Here is a 12,812-nt window from a genome sequence, read left to right as displayed (position 1 = left end):
AGCAATTGGTAGCCTCACAGCTGGATTACTGCAATACTTTCAGTGCGGAGCTGCCCTTGGGGTTGATTCAGAGGCTGCAGCGGACACAGAATGTGGCGGCTTAGTTGCTTGTTGGGGGAGAAACAACCATCAGCATAGAACGCCTTGCTTGCAGGATTTGCACAGGCTGCCCATTTGCTACCAGGCCAAGCTATATGTACTAACATACAGTAAAAGGCCACATGCAGCTCACAACCAGCTTACCTGAGAAACCAGATCGCTGTGGTCTGAAGGAGAGTCTCTCTTGCAAGTTCCTAAGATCTCAGAATCCCCCTCCACGGAGCAGGGCTGCCCCTGTTCTGTGGAAGAACATTCCTGCCAAGATACGCCAATCAATTCCTCTTCCCTGGGAAGTCTGGGAAATTGGAGCTCTGTAAGCAGAATAGTGGGGCCTCCTAACAACTCTTGGCACCCTTAAGAAACTACACCTCCCAGAATTTTTTTGGGGAAGCCATGACTGTCCAAAGTGATATAAATGTGCTTTTAATTTATGGTGCGAAACGGACCTTAGTTAGAAGATGGCAACAATGACGACAATATTATTAGTGCAATATTGAGGAGGTTTCTCTGTGTGTATTCCTCACCCAGATCTAACTAGAGAACACGGAGAATAATAAGAAGGCTAGCTTTTGCCCTAACAAGATTTTGATGGGATGTTTCCTCAAAGGCAAAAGAAGAGTGGGGTGTTTTCCCCTTCAGAGTCAGGCTTCCCATACAGTGGTGCACAAGCTTTGCTCAGGTGGCACATAGGAAGCTGCCTTATATTGTTGCTCCATCCAACTCAGTATTGTCTACACTGACTGGCAGTGACTCTCTGGGGTTTCAGGCAGGAGTCTCTCCCAGCCATACCCAGAGGTGCTGGGGATTGAATTTAGGAGCTTCTTGGGGGTAAAGCAGATGCTCTACCACTGAGCTGTGGCCCTTCCCCTGGTCCGTGGTGTGTCTGTAAAAATACAATGGAAAAAATGATCCAGGGTCTAGTGCCGGGCAATGCAATTGCAACAACAAGCAGAATCCCCCCTGCCCAATTTGTTTATTTGATTTTCCATATTACAATTTACAGTCATACCACAACATCTTCCATAAGTACATAATTCCCACAAATCTCTAGACTTTATTCCTTCCCCTCTGTGGGTCCCATTGTTAAACTGCATCTTATATGATAATCCGAAAATTTTATATCTCCATTGTATCCATAGTTCTCGTTACATTACAAGTGTTATTGCAATTCCAGTAACGTTTTTAATTGTTTGCAGTGGTCCCCAAGGTAAATTATAAATCTCCCCCATTCCTTATTGGAATGTTGGTCTTCCTGATTTCTGATTTTTCTGGTCATTTTTGCCATTTCGGCATAGTCCAGCAATTTGATCTGCCATTCTTCTCTGGTAGGGACTTGTGTCTTCTTTCTATCTCTGGGCTAGCAGCATCCGCGCAGCTGTCGTTGCATACATAAGCAGTCTTTTCTGTTCCTTTGGAATTTCGGCGCCTAGAATTCCTAATAGAAAAGCTTCTTGTTTTCTTTTTGTGTTATTTTAAACATTTTATTCAATTAATTATAAATCATTTCCCATTAAAAATCGTTTAAGTGATCCACTTAGATCCACCAGCAATTTTCAAGTAGTCTGGGAACCTCTGGTTTAGAGCAAATGAATTTAGAACTGGTGGAGTGCATGTTTTTCAAGTTGTCCTGCACAGCTGCTCGCCTTTCACAAACTAACTGAGCGTTCCTGCAACAACAACACCACCTTTGTTTCTCTAACGGACGTCTCTTGGCCTTGCAGTCCCGCCCTCGAAGCCCAAGGCCCAAGTGCCCTCTGTGGTCACCATTGGCACCAAAGCGGTTCTCACCTGCGTGGAGACAGACGGCTCCCCGCCTCCCACCTTCACCTGGTTCAAAGACAACATCCTGATGCCCCAAGACCCCAAAACCAACTCCCTGTTCAGGAATTCATCCTACACGATGGACCCCAAGACAGGGCTTCTGGTAGGGTCTTAAAACAGGCTCTGAGCTTTGTGAATTCTGCCATATTTTTGGGGGTGGTGGTGGTGGTGGTGCTACTCTGACTTTGGAATTGGGGGTGGGGAGAGAAGAAGAAGGGGGGGGACCCGTTGCGTTCTGCAACTCATTTTTTATTTTTATTTATTCCGTAACATACACTGCTTGACTGTAGAAAATACCTCAAAGCGCTTACTGCATTATTGGCACTGAGATGGTTACACAGTGTAATTCTGCTCTGGCAAGCTTTCGAAGGCCTTTGGTTGAGAGTCGACAAGTGGGGACTATTGGAGAGTTTGGCAGCTTTGTGTGTTGAAAAATAAGGCGTCCTTGGGCATGAGGTTTGTTGAGAGGGGAGGCCCGTAGTGAGGAATAGTAAGTCTTCTGCTCTCACCACACACACACGTCTTTATTTTATTTTGCCTTTATGTCCCACCTTTTTCTCCCAAGGTGGCTTTTGTGGTTCTCCCCCCCCCCCACACCTCATTTAACTCCCCACAACAACCCTTTGAGGTAGGTTAGGCCGAGAGGCACTGACTGGCCCTCAAGATCACCCAGGGAGCTTCAAGGCCAAGTGAGGATTTGAACCCTGGTCTCTCAGGTCCTAGTCCGAAACTCTTAACCACTGCGCCTCACTGCCTTGCTTAAGGTACCATGATACCACTGTAGATAGTTATGGCTTCCCTCAAAGAACGTTATTTTCAAGGGTGCCGAGAGTTTTTTGGAGGTCCTCTTACTCCCATCACTGAACTACCGAGTTTCCAGAGTTGCCTAGGAAGAGCGGTTGGCTGTTGAGGCACGCTGGGAATTGTAGCTTGGCGAGGGGAATAGGGGATCTCCTAACAAGTCTCAGCATCCTTAACAAACTACAGTTCCTTTTTGGGAGGGGGAAGCCAAGGCGTTTTAAAGGGGCCTAGGTTTCTTTGGGAGAACATGAAAGTGGGGTTGAAGATAATGCCCCAGACTAAGTACAAAAAAGGCAAGAAGTAACTGTATTGTTCTGCTTGCGTGCTGTTTTAAATCAAACTCTGGTTTGACTGGCATGGGCTGAAATTGTAGATTCTTTGCACCTCCTTCCCCATTACTGCTGGCTTTCTAGTGGACAAGAGAGATCTCCTGACCCCTGGGAATTGCGTGCTGCTGAGACCCCTCTTTTTCTCCCTCTCTTTCAGTCTTTTGAGCCCACGATGGCCTATGATGCTGGAGACTACTACTGCCAGGCGGACAACAAAGTCGGGGCCCCCCAGAAGTCCGACACGGTGCGCATGGAGACCAGTAAGTAGGTCCGACTGGTGGTGGGTTGCCTTGACGGCCGGCTCTACTGTTTGGCTATGGAGGGAATGAACACCTGAGAGCAGATCTTTGCAACCTGAACCCAAATGCCTTTACAGATATTTATGAAAAATGCATAAATACATAAATACATAATATTCCAGAGCTTCCCTTATATATTACTTAGGTTTTAGGGGTTTTGGAGGATGAAGGCACTGGAAACAGTTTACTTAATAATGTTAGCTCTCTCTTTTGTGCCTAAATATATGTGTATCCCAGGAATGATGTGAAAGAGTTAATTGCAATTTTAGATTTGACTGGTGTGTTATCCGTTGCAGTTGCCCACTTTTCACTTACATTGTATTCATTCATTCATTCATTCATTGTGTGTGTGTGTGTGTGTGTGTGTGTGTACACACAAACAACAACAACATGGCACTAGTAACAGTTGACAATTAAAATAAAAATAGAAGGTGAGATCTAGAAATAAACATAATGGGAGCACATTTCCAAAATCAAACAAAATAAATTACCGTATTTTTTGCTCTATAACACGCACCTGACCATAACACGCACATCGTTTTTAGAGGAGGAAAACAAGGGAAAAAACATTCTGAATGAAACAGTGGATGTATCATTTTTGTGCTTCATGCTGTGGCCACAGACATGTGATCTGATGGTGAATTTGGGGTGACCCAATGCAAAAATCCTGAGAATCCCTGTGGATCCATGCTTTGTAACCACGTTTTTGCACCATTGCAGCCCCAGGCAACAGTGGGTGCGTGATTTTTTTGGTGCAGGCTGTAGCTATGGACATGCTATGTGCTCTGATGGTGAATTTGGGCTGACCCAATGCAAAGATCCTGAGGATCCATGTTGACCCATGCTTTGTAACCACGTTTTTGCACCATTGCAGCCCCAGGCAACAGTGAGTGCGTGATTTTTTTGGTGCAGGCTGTAGCTATGGACATGCTATGTGCTCTGATGGTGAATTTGGGCTGACCCAATGCAAAGATCCTGAGGATCCATGTGGACCCATGCTTTGTAACCACGTTTTTGCACCATTGCAGCCCCAGGCAACAGTGGGTGCGTGATTTTTTTGGTGCAGGCTGTAGCTATGGACATGCTATGTGCTCTGATGGTGAATTTGGGCTGACCCAATGCAAAGATCCTGAGGATCCATGTGGACCCATGCTTTGTAACCACGTTTTTGCACCATTGCAGCCCCAGGCAACAGTGGGTGCGTGATTTTTGGGGGGCAGGCTGTAGCCATGGACATGCTATGTGCTCTGATGGTGAATTTGGGGTGACCCAATGCAAAGATCCTGAGGATCCATGTGGATCCATGCTTTTTAACCACGTTTTTGCACCATTGCAGCCCCAGGCAACAGTGGGTGCGTAATTTTTGGGTAAAAGCTGACCCAATGCAAAGATGCGGGTGGCGCTGTGGGTAAAAGCCTCAGCGCCTAGGGCTTGCCGATCGAAAGGTCGGCGGTTCGAATCCCCGTGGCGGGGTGCGCTCCCGTTGCTCGGTCCCAGCGCCTGCCAACCTAGCAGTTCGAAAGCACCCCTGGGTGCAAGTAGATAAATAGGGACCGCTTTATAGCGGGAAGGTAAACGGCATTTCCGTGTGCTGCGCTGGCTCACCAGATGCAGCTTTGTCACGCTGGCCACGTGACCCGGAAGTGTCTCCGGACAGCGCTGGCCCCCGGCCTCTTGAGTGAGATGGGCGCACAACCCCAGAGTCTGGCAAGACTGGCCCGTACGGGCAGGGGTACCTTTACCTTTAATGCAAAGATCCTGAGGATCCACGTGGATCCATGCTTTGTAACCACATTTTAAGTGGGGAGGGAAGGAAAAACACAGAAGGGACAAGGAGCACGAGAGGGGTGTGCAGAGAAGCAGCTGGCTAAGAATGCAGGAGAGGGGTATAACGGGAGGGAGGAAAGGAAGGCAAAAGTTTTCCCCCACTCACCCACCCAAGCCAGCCAGCTCGCGCGCTCTCTCTCTCTCTCTCTCTCTCCCTCCTGCATGTTTTCACGGAGAGGAATTACCGGTAGAAGGAAAGACGCTCTGCTTTCCCCTCTGCTTGCCTGGAGGGGAGGGGCTTTCCCTGCTCTTTGTTCCGTTTGAGCAAACACAGCAACGAAACAGAGGAGGGTGGGCAGTAAGACCCTGAGGCAGAATGCAGGAAAGCAGCCACTTCCTCTTTTGAGGTTTCCCTTCTCTGAGACGCGCGATTTGATTTTTGCCTGATTTTTGCCTCCACTCGCGCCAGTTGCCTCCAGGGACCACACATTCGCTCAATAACACGCACAGACATTTCCCCTTCCTTTTTAGGAGAAAAAATCTGCGTGTTATAGAGGGAATACGGTAATATCACAAGGTTGCAAATTTGTACATTATCCTATACCATATTCCTCTAGTACATTATAAAAAAACTCTCATTTCTCAATACTGTAAAGGCATCTTCTTGTCTCCCCTCTGTGTTTCTTACCATCTCTGTAAGCTTAACCATGCATATACTGTGTCCCAGATTTTAGTTATGCATTCTCTTGAGGATGGTATTCTCATTTCTGCCCCGCCCCCAATTTTGACAAATGCTGTAACCATTCTGGCAGCAAGTTAAGAGATGTTTGCATTGATTCCCTGTCCCCTTAGTGCAGTTTCTTCAACATATTCAGTAAAATTAGAGGGTCCATGGGTAAGGTATAGCCAGTTATTACTTCATTATGTTCTAGTATTCTTTTTATGAATAATGAATTTCCGAATATGAAATTTTGGTGCTCTTGGAGGGAGCTTTAACATCCCTCCCTCATTGTGTACAGCCTTGATCGATACTAGGATACGGTGATTTAGAAGGTGCTTTCCACTATTGGGAAAAATGGGTCAGGAACTTCCCAAGATGAGTTGGCTGAAGTATGGGATTGGAAAAGTGGAAGTAAGATCACGAACAAAAGGATCTTGGTGACAGGGCAGGAATGACGAAAAGATACCTGAAGCTAATCCATTAATTGGCATTCCAAGTACATTCTAGTATTTGTCTTTGGAAAAAACAGGATAAGGCCGCAGAAGCCCAGTAGGAATGGGGAATTAGCAGATAAAGAGGAAAGTTATTACAAGTGTGGGGTGGCACCCCCAAGGCAGTTGGCCAAAGGTGACAACAGGCCTTAGGCAGGGAAAAAACCATCATTAGACACCCCTGCTGTAAAGAGAGAAATTTAGGTTTGCTGCCCCGCTTCAGCCAAAGTTGAAGGAGAAAACCTCCAATGAATTAGAGTCGGTCTAGGGTATACAAGTGTACAGGGGTCCCCGGACGGACTGTGTAGGGTCTTGCAGTGTGACAGGCTCCTTTTCGGAATTACTGAAGAGCTGAATACCATCTTCCTTTTGTGTGCAGGTGAAGTCAACGTGGGCGGCATTGTTGCTGCTGTGGTGGTGCTTCTCATCGTCCTAGGCCTGGTGATCTTTGGGGTCTGGTTCGCTTACACCCGGGGCTTCTTCAGCAGTAAGTAGCAGGCTATGCGCTTGAACCGATCATGTCATGCAATGTTTAGTTTGATTATATATGCGGCTTCCTCCACTGAGGCGGCCTGCTAAGGTTTTCTGGACTTCGTGTTTGGCTTAATATCCCATGCACCTCCCTAAATAGGCGGGAGCCTGCAATATGGGGATGACATTGGACTACCTTACATGGTTGTCGAATCGTGGCCATAAATGACAGAGGTGAGGTGCTTGTAAGGCCCTTAAACAATCCTGTGAGGCAGCTGTGCCAGCTGGTGGCTCAGGGGAGCTGTAGCCAATAACCTCTGGAAAGAACCAAGCTTGCAAAAGGCTGACCTAGGCTACAGACTAAACATTTAAAGCACTTTTTGAGCATTTTGGGAGCTATAGTTTATTAAGGGTGCTAAGAGTTGTTAGGAGGCCCCTGTCCTTCTCCCAGTGCTACAGTTCCCATTAAAATTGTTATTCCATTTTGGCAGTTGTAGCTCTTTGAGGGGAATTGTGGGTCTCCTAGCAACCCTGTACCCTTAACAAACAATAGCCAGGCCACATTCACGCCATACGTTTATAGCAGTATCCTATTACTTTACACTGCCATGGCTTCCCCCAAAGGATCCTGGGAAAGGAAGTTTCTTAAGGGTGCCCTGTTCCCCTCAGAGGGCTACGATTTCCAGAGCGGATTAATAGTTATTTCATCTTCCCAAATGTGGAGTCTAAGAAATAGTCTCCAGACAGAAGTTTTAGGATTAAAAACTGTTGAGAATCTTCTCTATTAAAAAGTGGTAGCTTTGAGAGCTGCACAGAGGACAAGGTCTCGGCCTAGCCCCTCACAGGAAACTCTGCATACAAGCAGAGAAGATAGCTTTTTAGAGACATGTTACAAAGCATCAAAGCAAGTGTCACAAATATGACTGCAAGCAGTCAGTTTAGACTTGGAACAATACGAAAGGGAAGTCGATCAGCAAATCAGCTGAATGTGACTTTTTGCAGTCTAGACAGTAGAGCATCTGAGGTACTTTCAGAAGATACCACTGCATTCCTTCCTTCTCCTTTTCTGAAAAGCTCGAAACATCACATCTTCTCTCTCTCTCCTGTGTCTGACCCATTTCAAGAAATAGGATAGGAACAGAGTTTACTGGGATTAGTCAAGTGCCCCCAAAAGAAGTCCAAGTAGATCCTAACCCAATTTTGTCTCCACACTGGGAGCTCTGCAAATTGTACGATTCCCAGGATTCTCTGAGGGAAGCCATGACTGTTCAAACGATACAATCCTGCTTTAAATGTAGAGTGTGAATGCGGCCTGGCTGTAGTTTGCTAAGGGTGCTGAGAGTTGCGAGGAGGACCCCCCCCCCCATTCTCCTCCCAGAGCTACAATTCCCAGACTTCCCTGAGAAGAGGGGTTGACTGTAAAACCACTCTGGAAATTGTAGCTCTGGGAGTGGGAAATATGGGTGTTTCTTCAGAACTCTTCAGCATGTTAGTAAACAACAGCTCCCAGAACTCTTTTGGGGAAGGAGCCATGACTGTTTAATGGGGTGTAACTGTGCTTTGAATGTATGGTGTAAATGTAATTGTCAGAAGAAGAAGATTTGCTCAAATGATTTGAGGAAACTGAAGTTTGCCTTGTTGGCTAAAGTTTTCTTTTCCCCCTCTTTTTCAGAAAGAAGAGAGTGAGTAGAAGCTTGGCCAGTTGGGTTGGCGGCGGCGGTGTCTCCTCCACCAGAACCCTTCTTCCCAGCCCATATTGCCCTGCCTCTCTCATCCCCTCCCCACATATTCCTCCTGCCCCCAAAACTTATATGTTGGCTGAGGCTTGGGGGGCCACTGGGCTCCCCTTGGCCTCATTCCTAGCCACCGAAGAGGGTGGTGGGAGTGGGTAGCGCTTGCAGAAGGAGCCATGGTGCGCCAGCCTCCCGGTGGAAGCCTCTGGGTGTCAGGTGCCCAGAGTTATTTATTAACGAACTTGTATACATTGCTTATATGCCAAAAGGGGTTGCATCTTGTGTTAGCCCTACTTAGAGTAGACCCGCTGAAATTAACCGGCATGGCTAAGGTGGGTCTGCTCTAAATAGGGCCACATTCATGCCATTCATTTAAAGTGCTGTGGTGCCACTTTAAACAGTTATGGCTTCTTCACCCAAAGAATCCTGGGAACTGTAGTTTGTTAAGAATGCTGAGAGTTGATAGGACACCCATATTCCCCTCACAGAGCTACAGTTATCAGAGTGGTTTAGCACTCAATCTCACTTCACAGGGAACTCTTAAGAGCCAACAGTGTGATGCAGCAGGGGAAAAAAAATGCGATTCCAGGCTGCATCAATAGAAGTAGAGTGTCCACCTCAAGGAAAGCCAAAGTGCCACTCTGTTCTGCCTTGGTTAGGCCCCCACCTGGATTCTTGTGTCAAGTTTTGGGCAGCACATTTTAAGAAAGGTGTTGACAAGCTGGAAGGCGGGCGAGGAGGGCGACCAGGATGGTCAGAGGCCTGGAGACCAAGCCTTATGAAGAGTGGTTGAGGGAGTTTGGGATGTTTAGAGAGAAGACTTAAGAGGTGATAGGATAGCCATCTTCAAATATTTTAAGGGCTGTCACACAGAAGATGGAGCAAGCTTGTTTTCTGTTGATTCAGAGGGTGGGACCCAAATTGATGGATTAAAATGACAAGGAAATTACAACCAAACATTAGGAAGAACTTTCCGAAGGTACGGCCTTTTGACAATGGAACGGACTACCTGAGAAGGTGGACTCTCCTTCACTGGAGGTTTTTAAGCAGAGGTTGCCAGGGATTATTGAGCTGTGGTACCTGCATTGCAGAGGATGGGACTAGATGACCCTTGGTGGCCCCTTCCAACTCTGCAACCTGTGAATTGTATGGTGTGAATATGGCCTGGGATTTAGCCGAATCCTCAGCATTCCGCCTTCTGCCTACGCTTCTGGGATTTCTTCCTCTATTGCCAGGTCCCTGCCTCTAATTTCTCATTTCTCCACCTGTTTTAGCACCACCAGCAGTAAGAAGGTCATTTACAGCCAACCTTCTACCCGAAGTGATGTAAGTAGAACAGGAACTTGCTCTGTTCTTTCCCCAGAAAAGCTGGTTTTGTTAGGCGTGGCAATGATGTTATGAGTGGTGTTTTTGGCAGCCTCCGACTGGGAGGAATGATGGGGCCACTCAAGTCTCTGGTGGGTTTGCAAACATGCTCATGAATTTATTTCTTTATTTGGAAGAGCAAAAGGTGGGACATGATTTTGTTTAAAGCAGGGGTAGTCAACCTTTTTATACCTACCGCCCACTAATCCACCTTTCTTTATGGTAAAATTTCCTTACCGCCCACCAGTGCTCGGTGGAAGGAGGATTCAGCTTGTGCCGTAGAACCCCCTGCCGCCCACCTAGAATCCTGGTTGACACCTGGCTTAGAGGGTACCTATGTAGGTTCTCTCGGACAGCACACACCAACTCAAGTGATTTCCTAGACCAGTGGTTTCCAAACTTGGGGAGCCACTGCCTCCTTGGTGCCATAAACCCATCCCCAGTGCCCCCTACCCAACCCGGTAAAATGAATTATTCAGAACAGAAGTTCAAAATGGTAACAAACTGATTGCGTGCTTACATGAAAAAGAAATACATGCCAAAATAAATACATGATCTGATCTAAGCTTGTGGGTAGATAGATAGATCAGTTGCAGCAAATAATATTGCATGAAAAATGTTTTGACACATTCTTACTAACAAAAACATAAGGGGTGAATGAAGTTTATAGCATAGAATATTTATTTATAACTACCAGACATGCACAAACCCTCACCTACCACAGATGTACAATAACTAATTTATAAGAAAATAAATAGCTATTATTGTGACAACTCAGCATCAAAGCTACAAACAAACGTGAGCAAAGTAAATAGCTTTGAAAGTGATAAGAGCGGTAAAACTTTAAATATGAAGCAAGGGAGGTGTTTTGCTCTAGGCTCTAGCCTGGTCATTTGTTAAATAAGTGATCTGTGTGCTTGGAGGGGCCCACCTGCAACGCCCCCTTGCCTGTTAGACACCCCCATGTAATCCCCTCCCAAGGAGTGGTCCTGCCCACTTTGGGAAACACTGGTCTGGAGAGAAAGTATTGGCTGTGTCCAAGCTACAAGTTTGGAAGTTGGGTGGCTGTTCTTGGCCTGTTACAAAAACAAACCAAAGGTTAATAATAATAATAATAATAATTTATTTATACCCTGCCCATCTGGCAGGGTTTCCTCAGCCACTCTGGGTGGCTTGCAGCATATCTAAAAACATAATAGTAGTTCAGTGCCCCAGCTTCAACACACAGTCGCACACACCTGCCCACCTTAACAGGATTAGAAGAAGCCAATGTGTGTGACAAGTTTTGAACGCATGGAAAGTGCAATATCAGGGCGAAGTGTTTATTATTAAACACTCTGCCATCCTTTTGTGGCCACGTGGCCATTGTTAGCAGTCGTGGCATGCTGGTGGTGCAAGATCACTCTCGAGGACGGGAGGAGACGCAGGCGTACAGCTAAGAGCTGTGAGGATTATGCACCTTGAAACTTTGGGGTTCTGAATTTATGCGGTCTGGCTCTCTACAGCAGCCTCCCCCAAGCTGGCTGAGGACTGATGAGACTTGTAGTCCAAAGCCCCAGCTGGAGGGGAGGCTGCCCTGCTGGCTTTCTCATGCTGTGTAACTTAGAGGTTTCTTCTCTCTCTCTTTTTCCAGGGTGAATTTAAACAAACGTCTTCCTTCTTGGTCTGATCTCCACTCTCATGTTGCCTTCCACCATGTATTAAAGTCTAACCTCTCCCTCCTCTTGAGGCTGTTGTAAATGTTCCTTACGAATCTTTGTAATTAAGCGTGATTTTTTTAAAAAAACTGTTTTTAAGAAAAGATGAAGTGTGCCGTTATGAATTTTGTTTTTAATGCTTTAAACCCTTGGTCACTACTCAGCTGAAGAGCATCAATTTAAGACGGTCTCATTAGGGGCCTGGCCATCGAAGTTTTTGGCCAGAGATTTTACACAGAGGAGACCCACTGAAATTAAGAGACCAAATTTCAGTAGCTGCAGTCATAGCAAATGCAAACAGCCACCGCAGTGCCTCTCGTTTGGGTGGAATTAACTGTGAAGGGACTATTGCTGTCTTGTAAAACTTCATTGAATACCACCAACCAAGTCCTATTGAATTCAGTGAGGTTAGGATTGCAGCCTGGAAAACTTAGTTTGGGGCTCCTAGGCTTACCTTTTGACCCTTGCAAGCTGCCCAGGTTTGACCTGTAGGGCACTGCCTTTTGGGATGTCAGTGGCATCCCACAATCTGAGATGGCTTAAGTCAAAATTGTACCTATGAAATCCCTTCCTGGCCTTGAACCCCTTCTACCTCAGATTGGCCTCAAAAAAAGAAGAGAATTGGTTTTGAGAGCAGAATTAATAATTGTGCCTGGATGCTTCCTGAAAGAGTCAACGAGGGGCCAGAGAATATCAATAATCCTTCCGCCACACAGTGCAAATTGTATTGTCCTGTAGTTGCGATCCAGCCCAGAATTAGAATAGGGTCTTACAGCCCAGTCCTAACCACATCTGCTTGGAAGTCAGTCTTGTTGCATTAAGTCACGGTTACTCCCAGGTACAGGATTGCAGCTGTGGCCCATTAATCTGAGAGTCCCTGCATGCGTAGCTGTGGGGTGGATTGGGCCCGGTGTTAGTGGTGGCTTTTATGCTGTGTTAGAGAGTTGGCCTTCAAACTTGAGAGTGCTATCGTATGTGCCTTTTATAAATACTGCTACAACGTTCTTGTATCATTTTGTATGCTGGAAACAGAATTGAAAATAAACATTGCCCTTCCGTTTGAACCCTGTCTTCTGTGTGTAAATATGTTTTGTGCTTCGAGTAATAGTCACAAGTGGGCAGCGGATGTCTCAGGGGCACGAGACTATGCAGATGTAACTCCAAACCAGTGCTGTTGCCACTGTGATCGGGTGTAAGCCTTGGGCTGAGGCTGAAAAG

At 46.3% G+C, this 12,812-nt stretch overlaps 1 protein-coding gene across 2 annotated transcripts in view; it reads left to right on the top strand.

The window, feature by feature from the left end:
- The window catches only part of F11R (F11 receptor), a 29,384-nt gene extending 17,669 nt beyond the window's left edge, over positions 1-11,715 (top strand). The window contains exons 5-10 of one of the 2 annotated variants that reach the window (XM_053368163.1): positions 1,821-2,023; positions 3,208-3,310; positions 6,708-6,815; positions 8,472-8,481; positions 9,807-9,858; positions 11,531-11,715. In XM_053368163.1, the coding sequence (XP_053224138.1) occupies positions 1,821-2,023; positions 3,208-3,310; positions 6,708-6,815; positions 8,472-8,481; positions 9,807-9,858; positions 11,531-11,566 (512 nt within the window). In that variant the 3' untranslated portion in view covers positions 11,567-11,715. The remainder of the gene's footprint in view (positions 1-1,820; positions 2,024-3,207; positions 3,311-6,707; positions 6,816-8,471; positions 8,482-9,806; positions 9,859-11,530) is intronic. The other variant, XM_053368162.1, reaches the window with a different exon arrangement.
- The last annotated feature ends 1,097 nt before the right edge of the window (positions 11,716-12,812 follow it).

This window comes from Podarcis raffonei, chromosome 16 (assembly GCF_027172205.1).
Source record: "Podarcis raffonei isolate rPodRaf1 chromosome 16, rPodRaf1.pri, whole genome shotgun sequence".
Lineage (NCBI taxonomy): Eukaryota > Metazoa > Chordata > Lepidosauria > Squamata > Lacertidae > Podarcis > Podarcis raffonei.
The sequence above is the reverse complement of the archived record's forward strand: the minus strand, read 5'-3'. Positions and strand labels throughout refer to the sequence as shown.